This window comes from Narcine bancroftii, chromosome 5, assembly GCF_036971445.1.
Source record: "Narcine bancroftii isolate sNarBan1 chromosome 5, sNarBan1.hap1, whole genome shotgun sequence".
NCBI classification, from domain to species: Eukaryota; Metazoa; Chordata; class Chondrichthyes; order Torpediniformes; family Narcinidae; genus Narcine; species Narcine bancroftii.
In genome coordinates this window covers 10,812,186-10,828,468 of record NC_091473.1, presented here as the reverse complement: position 1 = coordinate 10,828,468, position 16,283 = coordinate 10,812,186, and the positions used below count along the sequence as shown (strand labels likewise).

At 41.8% G+C, this 16,283-nt stretch overlaps 1 protein-coding gene across 5 annotated transcripts in view; it reads right to left on the bottom strand.

Annotated features, from left to right (window-relative positions):
• The window catches only part of ttll3 (tubulin tyrosine ligase-like family, member 3), a 77,547-nt gene that overhangs the window by 40,946 nt on the left and 20,318 nt on the right, over positions 1-16,283 (bottom strand). For 2 of the 5 annotated variants that reach the window (XM_069936746.1, XM_069936745.1), the window contains exons 3-7: positions 14,048-14,168; positions 11,713-11,829; positions 7,785-7,883; positions 4,881-4,985; positions 2,229-2,338 (exon numbers count right to left, since the gene is read on the bottom strand). In XM_069936746.1, coding sequence (XP_069792847.1) covers positions 2,229-2,338; positions 4,881-4,953 — 183 coding nt within the window. In that variant the 5' untranslated portion in view covers positions 4,954-4,985; positions 7,785-7,883; positions 11,713-11,829; positions 14,048-14,168. The remainder of the gene's footprint in view (positions 1-2,228; positions 2,339-4,880; positions 4,986-7,784; positions 7,884-11,712; positions 11,830-14,047; positions 14,169-16,283) is intronic. The other 3 variants (XM_069936748.1, XM_069936747.1, XM_069936749.1) reach the window with 3 other exon arrangements.

Sequence of the window (16,283 nt, the reverse complement as noted above, 5' to 3'; positions counted from 1 at the left end):
CTAGCCTTGAGGTAAAAAGAAAGGCTGAATAAGCTAGAACTTTTTTTATCCCCCGGTGAAGGAAGCTGAAGGATGACCTGATAGCAGGGGTGGCCAAAAATGAATTTTAAATTTAAATTTTAAAATTTAGACATGTAGCATGGTAACATGCCATTTCAGCCCATGAGTCCATGCCACCAAAATACACCTAATTAACCTACACCCCCGGTACATTTCAAATGATGGGAGGAAACCGGAGCCCCCAGGGAAAACCCACACAGACACAGGAAGAACATTCGATCTCTTTACAGACAGCGCAGGATTCGAACCCTAGTCCCGATTGCTGGTGCTGTAACAGCGTTGAGCTAACCGCTACGCTAACTGTGCAACTTAACGCAAGAGCCACATACAATAAACTTCAGATGTTTGAGAGCCACAACTTATGAAAAAATATTACATGTACATTTTTACCCTTAAATTCACATTTTCTTATAAAAATTTTATATAAATGAAATATATGTACATAATATTTATTCATGTATGTAGTTTTTAAACTGCTAATTTGTATGTTTCAGTAATCAAAATGTACACGTGTAATTGTTGAATTTTGTGGTCCAATTTAGGAGGGTCGACTATTACATACCTACTACTTTTGACCGTGGTAAATACCTGCATCATTTGAGGTGTTGGGATCTTGGATGAGCGCGAAGGCAGCTGGGACTGGTTGTTGTCTGCATTCGAGGAGTTGGGAATTCTAAAGAGCTGGCGGGTGGCCAGGGCCTAGGTGAGGGTCCGCGGTTGGGGCATCAGGAGCTCACATGAGATGGCAATAGGAGCATCAGGAGCTTAGATAGGCAGGCGGCCGAGGCAGCAGGAGCTCAGATGGGTGGGCGCCCAGGGCCTGGGTGAAAGTCCGCAGTCAGGGCTTCAGGTGTTCAGATGGGAGGGTGATGGAAGCATTGGGAGTTTGGATGGGAGGGCAGCTGGGGCTTTGGGAGCTTGGATGGAAGGGCAGCCAGGACATTAGGAGCTTGGATGGGTTGGTGACCTAGACCTGGGTGAATGTCCATGGTCAGAGTGTCGGGAGCTTGGTCAGGCTGCTTGGGCCTTGGCAAGAGTGCGTTCAGGGAGTCTGGAGCTCAGATGGATGGGAGGGAGGAGCATTGGGAACTCAGATGGAAGGGAGGCCTGGATCACATTTCCACTGCCCACAACACAGCCATAATCATGCTATTGCAAGCCATGCCCACCAACACAGCCAATGTATCTCTGTGAGCCACACATTTATGTCAACGAGCCACATGACCATGATTTTGCCACCCCTCCCTTATAGTTATGTAAAATCATATAGAGATAAGGTGAAGAGTAAATCATGAGAATCTGTAGACACTGTGGTTGAAGTAAAAACGCAAAATGCTGGAGAAGCTCTTTTAGTTAAACAGTGTCCTTTATGTAGCAAAGGTTAAAATACATAACCGATGTTTCGGGCTTGAGCCCTTCATCAAGGTATGAGAGAATGCCGGCAGACATCTGAACAAAAGGGTGGTGGTGGCGGTGGGGGGTGGGGGGGGATGGTAAAGGCAGGAGGTGATAGATGGAGAAAAAAGGGAGGGGACAACAGCAATCGGGGAGGAGGGATGGCTGGGTGGGTAAAGGGGAAGGGAGGAGAGAGCTGGAAAGGGAAGGGGAAAGAAGGTGAGCAAGTTTAGCAGAAAGCAGAGGTCAATGTTAAGGCCATTTGGCTGGCAAGATAAGGGAAAAGAGAAAGAAGTATAGTGCATGATCAGTGTCTTTTCCCCAGGAAATAGGAGAAAACAAAATAAGAGGACATAGGTTTAAGGTGAGAGGGAAAGAATTAAAGGGGACCTAAGGGGCAACTTTTCTCACAAATGATGGGGAATGAGCAGCCAGAGGAAACTGTTGTGGCAGGCACAATTCCAAAGAAGTTAGAGGAGAAAATGGTTTGGATATAAGCCTAATACAGATAAATAACGTGAGGTCAAGAAGATAACTAGGTTGGCATGTAATGTAAAACAACCTCTTTAATGGAGCCTAACATTACTTCTATTCAGACGCATGCTGAATTAAGATTCTGGATTTATCCTAGAAAATCCTAGAATTTCAACAAAATAGAAAATGGAAGTAGTTATGCATCTGAATCAAAGCAAGTTGTAAATGTTCATTTTTGAGCTGATGAGTCCGACTGCCTGAACAAAAAGCAGCTTTAAATTCTTGATAAATATTTTTACCTTGATTGCTTTCTCAACGAGGATTTTGCAGTTTTTCAATCGATCAAATTTTATCTCTGGTGCAATTGTTTGAGAATTGTAGAATTTTATCTCTTTTGTAATGCATGACTCTGTGGAATTAAAGAAACTCCTGAGACTCACTTGTTTCCATTGTGGCAGCAAATCAGTTATATAAACCTCTCTGTTAGTGAATGAGAGTCATAAGTAATTGATACTTGTACTAGAAAATATCTGTTAATTTATGACAACTCATCTATTTTATGCTCTTTTAAGGAATGTTTTATAATCCCATTTGAGATATATTGAAAGCATATTGAATTGTGAGCTATTTGTAGCACTAAATGCAAAATTATAAAATATCACTTAACGATGAAAAACATCAAGTGCCCTCAAACTTGCTCCACTATTCAATAAAAATGATCACCAATTTAGTGTTGTGACAACCGACCTGACCAAAACCTGTATTGTCTGATTCCCTTGGTGTCCAGAAATCCATTGATTTCTGCTTTAAACATATTGAATAATTTAACCTCTTCAAGCCTCAAACGTAGAAAGGTCTAAAGATTTGCCATTCAATATACTAATTTCTTCTTATTTCTGTGCTTAATCAGCAGTCCTGATACAAAGTTTCTTGGTTCTGGACTCAAATAAACTGGACCTAAAGATCATACATGTTCATTTCAAAGAAAAATATTTTAGCCCACACACAAATTAGCACCTGCAATTTAAATGAAGAAGCATTTTGCAGTGAACTGTACACTCATTTAACTGGCTCCGCCCAATTCTCTGACTGTACCTGTGGCTCCTCCCTCTTGACCCTGTCTAAAGGCTCCAACATCATAACCCGAGGAGTCGAAGAGTCCCATGAGGAGTCCAGTAACTGAGACACGCCAGGAAGGCAGTGAAGATGGCCAGTCGCTGCCGAAGGTCAGTGAAGGTGGGCAGTTGGTGCTAACTTGATCGCCGACCCGACTATCTACGGGTCCCGAGCGAAGACCGGCATAGCAAACCATACCAAGGCAGTCCAAAAGAGAAAGAAGACCACCTGAATGCTTTAAGGACTATATGCCTTGATTATTCGTTCCCTTTTTTAATTATAATTACTCATGAGATGTATTCTAATTCTCACTTGTAGTCCTGAGACCGATGTAATCTTATTAGTTAGAAGGGGCCCAGTCAGCATTTACCACATGGGGATGGGGGAAAAGAGTGTTGGATAGAAGCCTAGCCTCTGCTGGATACCATGACGCCCACGTCATGATGTCACCCTTCCATATATATATATATATTATATATATATAATCCTGGGTCTCTGTAGCCATGTTAGTCTAATACAAGTAAAGGATGAGAAAGCATCATGTCTCTGAGTCTTAATTGTGTGAGTACAAACACAACAACCCCTCCCCAGAAAGCCTGGGTCACAGTGCAGGATGACCTTCAAGTTTATTATAAATAAAAGCCTATTGTTCTGTCATTCCAGTTTTTTTGGGTTATTGATAGCGCATCACGCTTCACCTCTGCTTCTATGTGAGGATGAAGTGGGACAACATGCTGGCTAATCATGGCAGATGCAGCTGAGGACAACAGATTAGGTAATCCTGGCCCAGTGTGAGTGGGTTTGTCAATATGTGCAATATGAGGATGATATTGGTACAAAATATGACAGTGAAGTGACTGCATGAAGACAATCAGGGAATAGTATGGGTGTGGAGCTCAAGAGGGACAATAAAAGATGATTGTTAACTGCACAGGTTACGCAAATAGCTTCTGAGGAAAGGTCATTGACTTGAAATATTAACACTCCACAGATGCTGGTTGACCTGAGTATTTGCAGCATTTTCTGTTTTTTTTTTAAAATGTAAGAATACCTTGTTGAATTGTGTGTAGCAGTGTAGGAACTATAAACAAGTGTGAGTAGTGTGAGTTTTAGTGATGGAGGTTTGTTGCATGTTGCAAATGTAATATGAATGCAAGCACACTGTGAAATATAGAAGTTACAAACATGAATATCATAGTCCAGTGGTTCTCAACGTTTTTCTTTCCACTAATATACTTCAAGTAATCCCTATGCCATCAGTGCTCTGTGATTAGTAAGGGATTGCTTCAGGTGGGATGTGGGTGGAAAGAAAAAGTTTGAAAACCACTGTTTTAATCGTACCTAAATGACTTGTTATGTGCACGGTTTCAGAACTCCAAAGGAAATGGGCCAATGACAATTTTTCTCAAACAAAATATTTCAGTAACAATTGGGTCTAGAGCAGCGATTCTCAACCTTCCATTCCCACTCACATACCACCTGAAGCAATCTCTTACTAATCACAGAGCACCGATGGCAGAGGGATTACTTAAAGTGGGATGTGAGTGGAAATAAAAAGGTTGAGAACCACTGTACTGGTATATTGCCCACAAAGCAACTGTTTTGATTAGTCCAAGCACATAACGAGTCAATGAGGCACGATTAAAACTGTGGTGCTCAACCTTTTTCTTTCCATTCACGTATCACTTTAGGTAATCCCTATGTCATATGCCAAAAGGGTTGAGACCCACTGTCAAAGTCTGTTCATTTAAAATACATATTTGTTGAGTAGATATACAGTGTGAATTTCAGATACAGTACAGATACCACAGTACAGCTGACACTTATTTCCTCACCATGTGACTTGTTTGTCCTTTTGGCTTCATTACACTTGGATTTTAAATTCTGTTTCAATTTGATTATTTCCATAATCTGAAATGATTCTTCTTGTTTCCCTGAAACTAGGCCAACAAAAGAGAAAATCTATTTAAAACACGAGTACACCGTGGGTTCTCAATTCTGTGAGATCTAAATCTGCCCCAGGGAAAATCATAATTTTTGTTTTAGACTTTTTGAATTGTAGCACTTCCTTGCAGATTACTTTAATCTATGAGGATTGAGAGTAGTACATTGTTTTGGCTGAGTTGTCTGAAAAAGGTACCCAATCGGATATAGTGTGCATACTAATGTAATTGGTGCCAGGGTAACCACACCATGTTTTCTGTATACTTGTTTGAGAACAGTTAGGCCACATGGATAGACTGAAAGGTTTCTGTGCCTTTGCTCTGACTGCCCACCAAATATAGAGATGTGGCCAGCACTAAAATGTTTCCTTTGGATTTGTCCCCATTCTGTTATTATAAGGAGAGAGTAATAGATTGCAACTCGTCAGCTGTTTAAATTTACTTTGTCATCATATCTGGAGTGAGCAGGAAGTGGATCCAACTGTTTAAGGATGGTGCAAGCAACCATTTCCCTGGCTCAGGTCCAACAAGCCCACAGACTGGATTAATCAGGCGTAGAATTCTTGTCTGGCCAAAATATCCCTTGAAACAATATTTTATTTTTTATTTTTAACATGTCCCATTATATAATTCTACTGTCAGACATTTTGGGTGACATCCCTAATTAGTTGTTCTGTTTCACATCAAGTCTCTGGCCTAAGATCACTAACTAAGTCAAAAAATGAACTACTCTAAGACTTGAAAAAGATAAGTTATGCTTGCTTTTACTAATAGAAAACAGAGAGCTTCAGGCAGTTTGTCCACGAGGAAGAGATGTCTGAAGAAGACTGTTGTGATAATCTCCCTGTGGTAAGACCCCTCAGTAGCTATAGTAATTGAATTTATCCTCTTTCCTCAAGGTGGTTAGGATTCTATCATCTCAATTCCTCTTCCATGTTCTCCTCTTCCCAGATGTAGGAAATGAGGCTGAGAATTTGTGTCTGAAGTTCCACACTTGTTCATTTATTTATTACAAATATCGCAAGAATGTCCATTAATGAGAGTCAGTGTGGAAGAGGAAGAGAACATTAGGATTTGTCATCCAGAAGAATAATACAATCTGAGTCATACTAGTTTCAGGAAGCTAAGATGAAGGAAGTAAATAACCAGCATCTTATGTGCATGTTCAGTGAAGGTTAAGACTCACTTTTATTGGTGGTTTGCTGGTGCCCTATAGAGTTTATTGCAACTAATTTGAATGATCCCAAATCATTCACAATTCTGGTTCAGTGCTGACAAAAATGCTCAATTCAAAATGAAACTGCATCCAAAATTGCATATAAAGAAATGGACGCATTTAACAATTTAAATTGCATCATGTCCTTTGAAATAATTTTTCTGTAGGATATTTTGGGTGATATTTGGGTGAACTATTGTAAGATTTGAAAAAGATTATAACATGTGCACGGTTGGTGCAGCGGTAGAGCAATACTGTTGCAGCGCCAGCGATTGGGACCAGAGTTTGAATCCTGCACAGTCTGTAAGGAATTATACAAGTCTCCCCGTGTCTGCATGGGTGTTTCCCAGGGTTCCAGTTTCTACCCGCTGTTTGAAATGTACGGGGTTATAAGTTAATTGAATGTAACTGAATGGGACAGACTTGTGAGCCGAAATGGTCTTGTTACCATGCTATATGTCTGAATTTTTTTTTAATGTAGGAAAAGTGTAATCAATGACATCCCATCTCATAAGAAACCTATTAACAGACTTCAAATTCTCCAGTCAATTCTCAATACTGTTTGGAATCAAATTACTACTTCTCATTGTATTAGAGGGTAGTTATTTCTCAGAAGCTTTCTATTTACAATCACCACTTAGTTTCATCACTTCCTTCTCACTCTGTAACTAGGTTTTCTTTTTTTCCATCTTGCTTCTTGCCTAAACCTCAACACATGAGCTTAAAATTTATGACATTTGACCAGTAGCAAGGCTAACAACAGTGTTGGACAAAGAACTCCAGAAAACAATGACAGTGACAGGAGAGTATGTTAGTTCCAAGTCAGATTTGTGCAGGAATAGGTTGAGAGATCTGAATATGCTTTCCCAACAAATTAGTGGTTATTGTAGGGGCACAACCCTACAGGTTCAAACACAGAAATGCTAGAGGAACTTACCAAGTTTCACACCATACATTAGAGAGAGAAATATTACCAACATTTCAGGCTGGAGCCCTTCTTCAAGGTATGAACAAAAAGTAGACAGGAGCCTATATTAAAAGGCTGGTGAAAAGAGAAGAATGGGAGGGGGAGGAGTACAGACAAAAGGTGTTAATTGGATATGATAAGAGTACAGGGGAGAGGAAAGGTGAGAATTGATTGGGGAGGTGTTAGTTTTTGGCTCTGTGAAAGGAGAGAGAGAGAGAGAGAGAGAGAGAGAGAAAACGGAAAGGAGACATTGAGAAAGATTTGGGGGGGGGGGATGTGGAACGAAAACTGGAGAAGTTGATGTTAAGGCCATCCAGTTGGAAGAGTGCCCAGACCAAATATGAGGTATTGTTAGGTATCAATCAGTCATGTTAGAATGGAGGCAGTGAAACATGAGAGTCTGCAGAAAGGAGGAAACAGAGATGAGTGCCAATTTGAATTATCACTGATTATGTTAAAATTGGAATGGCCTCCAACATCTATGCAATCTACGTTTAATTGGCTTAAAAAACCTCTCAATTTCCCATGGGGCTCTGCCATTCCAACCTGCTGGTTCTCTGTCTGCATTCTGAGAACAAATGATCAGCATGCACAATTTATAAAAAGATCTCACTTTTTAAATTCTTGAAAGATTGGCTTCTGTGTGTCTGGTGTTGGCGTCCAATATCTCAGCATTTCCTTTTATTTTCTCGTTTGCATACTGTCTAAAAATCTAAAAAATATTTATCTTTAAAATTACAAAACTATTTTAAGATAAAGCTTAATTCAAAAATGGCGGTGTCTCCAGAGCCACTGTAATTGCAGTGCTGCCACTTGTGTGAACCCGTGGAGAGCGAGAAGTGGAGATATAGCAAACCTGCGGGGTCCAACCGCCCATTGAGCTGCTGTCAGCTCTGCACAGGCTTTAAACAGCCTGTTAAAAGAGCCAACAGATTTATTTAAAATCCCGCGACCGTGGGATAGCAGCACCTCCGATCAGCAGCAGCCATGTGGGGTTGCAGTCTCGAGGGGAGCAGAGGACTAGAGCAGGGCACCCCAAAATGGGGAGGCCATCCCCATCTGAGAAGACAAGGCAGAAGAGATGACCCACGGGATGGTGACCATGGCAGAGGACCAGTGAGTGGGCTCTGCGACTGAAAGATCCATGCATGCTGTGGACTATTGGTGACACAAGGCAAGGAACCCATGGAAGCAGTGGGCTGCTGGTTACTCCTGTCAAGAGACTAGCGCTGGGCTGTGGACTGCTGGAGACTGGCTCAAAACTGGCTGAAGGGGTACCAGGTATCTGAACTGGAATGAGAGGAACTGCAGAAGCCACTGAAGAGCTCTGACTGTGTTGGAGGTTCAGATCTGGAGCTCGGGCTGCCAATGGTTTGGACTGGACTCTGTGTATCTGCAATGGCTGCGGAAGCACTGGAGGTGAATCTACAGTCATTCGATGACTCTGGAGGGACTCTCTTTTGCTTCTTTCTCTCTGACTGCATCTAACCGTAGGAGGCGCTTCAGGCAATTTCTGCCGATGGCGAATCTGTCTGCCTTACAGCAGGCAAAAACAATTTCATGTAATATGACACTGCTTTATTACAATGGCAATAAATTAAATCTTGAATCTTAATTTAACTAAATAAAATCAAAATAAATAAAAGTAATTTCATGACTGAATATTGCTTATTTTTTAGGTTGGATTTGAATGTTGATTTCTCCAGTTTTAAATGACCAACTACTTCTCAGTCCATTTCTCTCTCCACATCCACCAAGTTCCTGTCACATATATCATTTTTCCAAACATACTTCAACCCTTGTTACCCAGTTCCTTTTCCTTTCCCCAACACCCATCCTACCAAATCCCCTCCTCCATTATGCCAACAGGCCACAGTCTCTCCTTAATATTTTAACCCTCCCTCCCTTATTGTTTAATTTTGTCAGCTTCCACTTGCCTCTCAAATCCAAGCCACCTGAATCCAACTGTCTGTCATCCCTCATCCCTCCTTGGTCCATCTATCATCCACTGAACCATCCCCCCTCTAATACTGCCAATCTTCCCCTTCCTTTCTCCACCCTGAAACAGAGTTTCAACACGAAACGTCAACTGTGCACTTTCCCCCATAGATGCTGCTTGACCTGCTTATTCCTCCGACAGTTTTTTGCTCTAGTTTTCAGCATCTGCAGTCTCTTGTGACTCCTTAGTTTGCCTAATTTTAAAAACTAAAATCATCCCTGAAATATTATGGGGGAATTCAAACAATCAAAATGAGAAATGACGTGGACACTGTAAGTGATGAAGCCAGAGTGACAAAGTGGATGTTGACAGTATATTTTTTCTTGGCGGAGAACCTAGAAACAGGGGTCATCATTTAAAATAAGTGGTCATTCATTTAAGACAGAGAAGAGGCCATTTATTTTCCTCTCAGAAGCGTGCAAGTCTTTGAAAGTGTGAAAGCAGAGTTTTTAAATCTCTTTGAATAGAGGAAGATAGATTCTTGATGAGAGAGAGAAGAAAGGTAATTGATTAAAAATAGTGAAATGCAGTGTTGAAGTTACAATCATGGTGAATGGTGGTTCAATATCAATGAACCAGATGGCCTACATCTGCTGCTATTGCACTTGTTAATTTTAATTTAACCAGAGGTATTGATGCCTGTTCAACACTCCAATCTGTCTGACATCATATTTTCTTTATGTGTTGAAATAAGTGTTAATAATTTCATGCAAAAGCACAAAGCTGGAGAAACTCAGCAGGTAAAACAGTCTCATTTATATTGCAAAGGTAAAAATATATAACCGACGTTTCAGGCTTGAACCCTGAATCAAGGTATGAAAGAACGTTGGCAAGCGTCCAAAAAGGAAGGTGGGGGGTGGGAGAGAAGGCAGGAGGTGATAGGTGAAGAATGGAGGGGGGAACAGCAGTGATTGGGGGAGGAGGGATGGCTGTGTGAGTGGAGGGGGAAGGGAGGGAGGAGAACTGAAAAGGGTGAGAGAAAAAGAGGCGAACAGATTAGCAGAAAGCAGAGAGGTCGATGTTCATGTCATCTAGCTGGAGGGTTCCCAGATGGAAAATAAGGTGTTGTTCCTCCAATCTGCAGGTGGTCATGGTGGGATAGTACACAAGGCCAGGGACAGACATGTGAGCATGGGAGTGTGGCTCAGAATTGAAATGATCAGCTACTGGGAGGTCACTGTTACTGTAGTGGAGGGAGCGGAGGTAATCAGCAAAGTGATCTCCCAATTTGGGACTGGTCTCTTCAATGTAGAGAAGTTTACAATGGGAACACTGGATATACAAGAAGCTTTGCTTGACTTGAAAGGCCTGTTTAGGGTCTCAGGCCTTCATAAGGGAGGAGGTGTGGGCGTAAGTGCCAGATCTTATGTTAGAGGGGGGCATTAAGGCATTAGCAAGTTAGAAGGGCATTAAGGCATTAGCAAGTTAGAAGGGCATTAAGGCATTAGCAAGTTAGAAGGGGTAGGGACCTGGGGACCCACCTGTCGACCGGGGTGGGGGGGTGGAATTGGGGTGGTGCTAGCCGGAACCTGCCTACCCGCTGACCTGCCGTTAAAGCCAGTCACCCCTCCAACGTGGGACATGAGGGCACTCTTTTTATTGCGTCAAGCATCACTATTGATGCTTGATGCACACTAGTGATGCAGCAGGGGGTGGGTGGGGGATCACTAGCATGTGTCAACCTAGACGCTACTGATGCGGGAGGGAGTGGGGCGGGTCTGATGGCCAGGGATGGCTGCAACCGTATGAGGCTGCACAGCACCTCGTTTGGGGAGGGCAATGCCCACAGATGCCCCCCTAGGTGCCGACCCTTCTGCCACAGTGGAAGGTGCTGAGGAGGAGGGGGGCGCAATAGGTGGGGAGTGATAAGTGCACAAGGGAATCATGGAGGGAGTGGACCCTGTGGAAGGCCAAGAGGGGAGGAAAAGGAAAAATGTGTCTGGTGGTGGGATCCTGCTGTAAATTCTGGAGAATAATGTGTTGGATGTGGAGGCTGGTGGGGTGGTAGGTGAGGATGAGTATGATTCTATGTATGTTGCATGCGAGGCAGAGTGGGCCAGGACAGATGAGCAGGAAATGGAGGAGATGTAGGTGAGGGCTGAGTTGATGGTGGTGGAGGGGAAGCCATGTTTGTGGAAGAAGGCAGACATTTTGGAAGATCTGGACTGGAAGACCTCATCTTGGGACAGGTGCAGGGGAGATGGAGAAATTGAGAAAAGGGGATAGAATCCTTGCAGGGGACAGGGTGTGAGGAAGTGTAGTCAAGGTAGTTGTGGGAGTTAGAGGGTTTGTAGTATATATTGATGGAAAGCTTGATGATGCACGAATGTAATTGTATAAATGTGTGTGTGTGTATTAAAGTTCAAACCATTTCAGTTTAAACTTGAGTCTGAAAAGTTAGTTTTAAGGCCCAGTATTTTAAAATGGTATTGAACTTGAGTTCCAAAGTAATTACGAAACATCAAGTTTTTTAAAATTGTTGCTTCAAGCGGTAATGAAGTGTTTGTTAACACTGATTCTGTCCTTAGATGTTCCAACTCACAAATCTTGAGTTTTTTCCCCAGGAAGAAATTTCTTCTTAAACTCTCACACTGGTTTTCTTCACTCCCTCTTAGGTTTTTAAGAGTTCTGAAGTTTCTTTCCACGATGACACTGCTCTCTATAACAAAAAGAGACAGTCAGAAGTGATCTTGCTTATTTTAAAGCCACTTGAACAGCACCTCCTCCTTCTCCAGCAAATACTGTCAATCTTCTTCTTCTGGTCTAAAGATACCCCTTTGGATATATATATCTTTAAAATTATATGAAATTACATCACCAATGAGCTCAGTCTTAATTCCTGGAAAGCATGTTATTAATTATTGGAATTTTAAACAGGAATATGTTTTAAAGGTACAACTGGTGCATCCTGATTAGGGTTTAAAGGTGCCACTGTGCAACCTTGATTAGATTTCCCTGTAACTTGACAAGTGTGACATGTCTTACGAAATCTCTTTACATTTTTTCTTAAATTAGACCAATAAAATTATTTCATAATTTTGTAGGTAATTTACACTAAGGTGCCCACCTAAAGGTGTTTTTATGGGCTAAGGTCAAAATTTCACCCCTATAGGCTTTAGGAGCCTGCTGAACAACCGTCCTTTCTTCATTTGCAATGATCTCACATAACCTCCATTTTCTCATTAATAACCCTCCTTTGAAATAATATCCAACTGCACTTTCTTAATTCCCTCATCAGAGAGTGCTTCATCTTTAACTCCAACAAAATCAATATCTTCACTTTTTTTTTGTTAATTTTGATCTGGGTCTGTCAAATCCTTTTCCAACTGCAGTGAATGGTCACTACTTTCAAGTTTAAAATCAGAATCAAAATTTTGACTTAACAAAGAAGCATTTAAAGTGACTGGTGATTCATCACAGCTTACATGCTTCTAGATCTGACAATCTGCTTTTTGCTGTACTTGATCACAAGCTTTCTTGCCTTTTAAATTAAATTGTCCAGCATTTCCTTCACTGGCTAAGGTTTTAGGAATAGCTTTCAACTCAGGTTGCACAACATGTTCTACACTGGCAACAATTCCCCATTCAGCTTCAAACTTAATGAGATACTTCACTGCAGAGACAACATTATCACCTGACACAAAAGGTTTGCATTCCTTCCTCACTTTACCAACAATTTCAAACTCTTTCTTACTTCCCTGTTTTTCATCTGGTTCTTTCTTTCCCTTCATGGAAAAACCATCTGCTACCACATGACCAGCTTTCTTACAATAATTGTAAAATGAACCAAAAGGTTTCCCCCATCTATTTTCCACCTTATTTTGATACTACATGTTATCCTTTCGCAAATGTATTTTGGGCACAATTTTCACATTGTGATTCTTATCTGCAAATGTAATAGAAGCATGCCCCTTTTGAAAAGTTTCACTTGGCCTTAATTTAGGCTGTAGATTAAAATCATAATCATTTCTAAATTCTGCAAAATTACCATTTGCATTTCTATCATCTCCTCCTGTTTTTCCCTTCTTCTGCTGCGTAAAATCTCCTTTGCTGTTCTGCCTCCTCTAGCTCTAATTTCTTTGTTTCAACTCCATCTCCATCTTTCTCAGCTTTAACTGCTGCTCAAGAGATTGGTTTCAGGAAATGGTTTCAACACCTCATTCTTTTTAACCCTCTGCAAATCTGAAAAGTTTGGGGATTCCAAAAAGTTATCAAATTCCATTTGGAAAGTTTCACTTGGCCCATACTTAGTTTTGGGGGTTTAAAACATTATTATCTGCACTTTTTTGCAGGCTTTGACCAAGTCTCCACTTTCAAATCTACACAGACTGGCTTGGCCAAACATTTATCAAGACCCATTGCTGTTGTTTATCCACACACACAATAATTCTTTTAACTTAGCTTTCAACAAGAATTTTACATGAATAAATCAAATATTACTTGATCAAATAAGCTCTCATTAAGTTTAAATCTTTGATTTTATATTGTTCTATCCCTGATGATCCCCAATTATGTTACAAACTAAATGACCCCATGAGTACTAACACAGGAACAGCAATGGAAGATTCGCTAGACAGTTTTTTATTAAACTATTAACCACTTAACAGTTTCACTTAATTCTACGATGTGCTTAAACCCCACGATGCGTGAATGTAATGGTATAAATGTGTATATTAAAGTCCAAACCATTTCAGTTTAAACTTAAGTCTGAAAAGTTAGTTTTAAGGCCCAGAATTTTAAAGTGGGTTTAACTTGAAAGTCTATTAAATTGTAGTTCAGAAGTGATTATGAAATATCAAGTTCTTTTAAATTGTTGCTTCATGCAGTAATGAAGTGTTTGATAACACTGATTCAGTCCTTAGTCTGTTCCAACTCACAAATCTTGTTGAGTTTTTTTCCCCAGGAAGAGATTTCTTCTTAAACTCTCACATTAGTTTTCTTCACTCCCTTTTAGCTTTTTAAGAGTTCTGGAGTTTCTTTCCATGATGAGATTGCCCTCTAATAACAAAAAGAGACAGTCAGAAGTGGTCTTGGTTATTTTAAAGCCACTTAGAACAGCACCTTCTCCTTCTCCAGCAAATACTGTTAATCTTCTTCTTCTGGTCTAAAGATATATATACTTTGGATATATATACACCCCTAAAATCACATGAAATTACATGACCACTGAGGTCAGTCTTAATTCCTGGAAAACATGTGATTACTTATTGGAATTTTAAACAGTTGCCAATCCCAGTTTCTTTTCAACAATGTGATCTTCTAACTCTAGCTTGCAGATGTCACAACTCCAAAAGATTACCTCACTTCCGGTTCAGGAAGCTTAAGTATATCACTCAAATGGCTCTGAATTTAATTTCTCTCATTCAGGGATTTTAAGTGGTTGTAATTAATAACACTTCAGTTCCATTATGGTAATGTTCTTCTCGCCACTGCGACTCCAAACTGACACCTTGCTCTGAATGCAGTGATGTCCTTGCAAACGTACTGTGACCTGTGTGTAACTCTGTTCCAACCCCACTATATTACTAAAGACATATTTATAAGAAATATAGCTTAATCTTAAACTAAATATTACTATTAACACAGATCCATTACAGGAGAGATCCAGGAAGGGGAGACTGTTGTTGGAGGTGGACAAGGTGAGTTTGAGATTGGAGTGGAAGTTGGTCGCGAAGTGGATGAAGTTGACAAGCTCATCGTGGGTGCATGAGGTAGCCCTGATGGAGATGTCAATATACTGGAGGAAGAGTTGAAGGGTCTTGTCTGTGTAGGCTTGCAGCATGGATTGCTTCACAAAGCCGACAAACAGGCAAGCATAGCTGGGACCCATGCGGGTGGCCATGGCTACTCCTTTAATTTGGAGGAAGTGAGATGAGTTAATGGAAAAATTATTTAAAGTGAGGTCAAGTTCTGCTAGGCGGAGGAGAGTGGTGGTAGGGTCTCTGGTCCAGAAAGATGCAAAGTTCTTTAACGCCTTCTGTATGGGGGATGGAGGTATAAAGAGAGTTGGACATGCATTGTGAAGATGAGGCGGTCTGGCTCGGGGAATCTGAAGTCATTGAGACATGATGGAGGGCATGTGTGGTGTCGTTGAAGTAGGTGGGGAGGGATTGGATCAGGGGAGAAAAGATAGGGTTAAGCCAAGATGAAACTAGATAGGTAGGGCAAGAGCAGGCAGAAACAATGGGTCCATCTGAATGGTTGGGCTTGTGTATCTTGAAGGTAGAATTGAGAAGTGTAGGGATGGGAGACAACAAAGTTGGTGATTGTGGAGGGGAGGGAGGTGATGAGGTTGGAGATGGTGTTAGAGACAGTGGCTTGATGTATAGTGGTAGGGTCCTGTGGGAGGGGTGGATAGGAGGAGTTGTCTGAGAGCTGTTGACTGGCCTCAGCAAGGTAGAGGTTAGTGTGCCAGGCCACATCTACACCACCCTTGTCTGCGGGTTTGATGATGAGGTTGAGATTATTGCAGAGAGAGTGGAGGGCAGAGCATTCTGAGGAAGTGGGGTTGGAATACGTAAGGAGTTGTAAAGTTGAGATGGTTGACATCTTGGTGGCAGTTGGAAATAAAATGTCTAGAGCAGGCAGCTAACCAGGGTGAGGTGTCCAGGAGGAGGAGGAATGCTTGAAGTGGGAGAAAGGGCCTTGGGTGGGTGGGTGAAGAGTCACAGTCAAGGAAGTAAGCCCGGAGGTGGAGGCGACAGAAGAAGTGTTTGGCATCGTAGTGTGTGTGGAACTCATTTAGGTTTGGGTGGAGTGGGACGAAGGTGAAGTTTCTACTGAGGACTGAATGCTCTGTCTCAGAGAGGGAATAGTGAAGACCAAGCAGGGGTCAGAGTGGGAATCCATGTTGTGGAGGGTGTTGGGGGGGGGGGGGGTTTGAGGAGGTCCAAGGGTGGAGATGGAAAGTGGGGGAGGCTGGAGGGAGGAGATTAGCAGGGGGTGATCAGAGGGGGAAGGTAGGGGGTGGGGGGGAAGTCAGAGGGGGAGATGGGGGTGCGGGAGGTCAAAGGGGAGATGTGGGGAGATCAGAGGAGGGTAGGAGGTAATCAGAGAGGGGGAGAGATGGGGATAGGGTTAGGCAGTTGAGGAGAGGAGGGGGGGAAGAGGGGA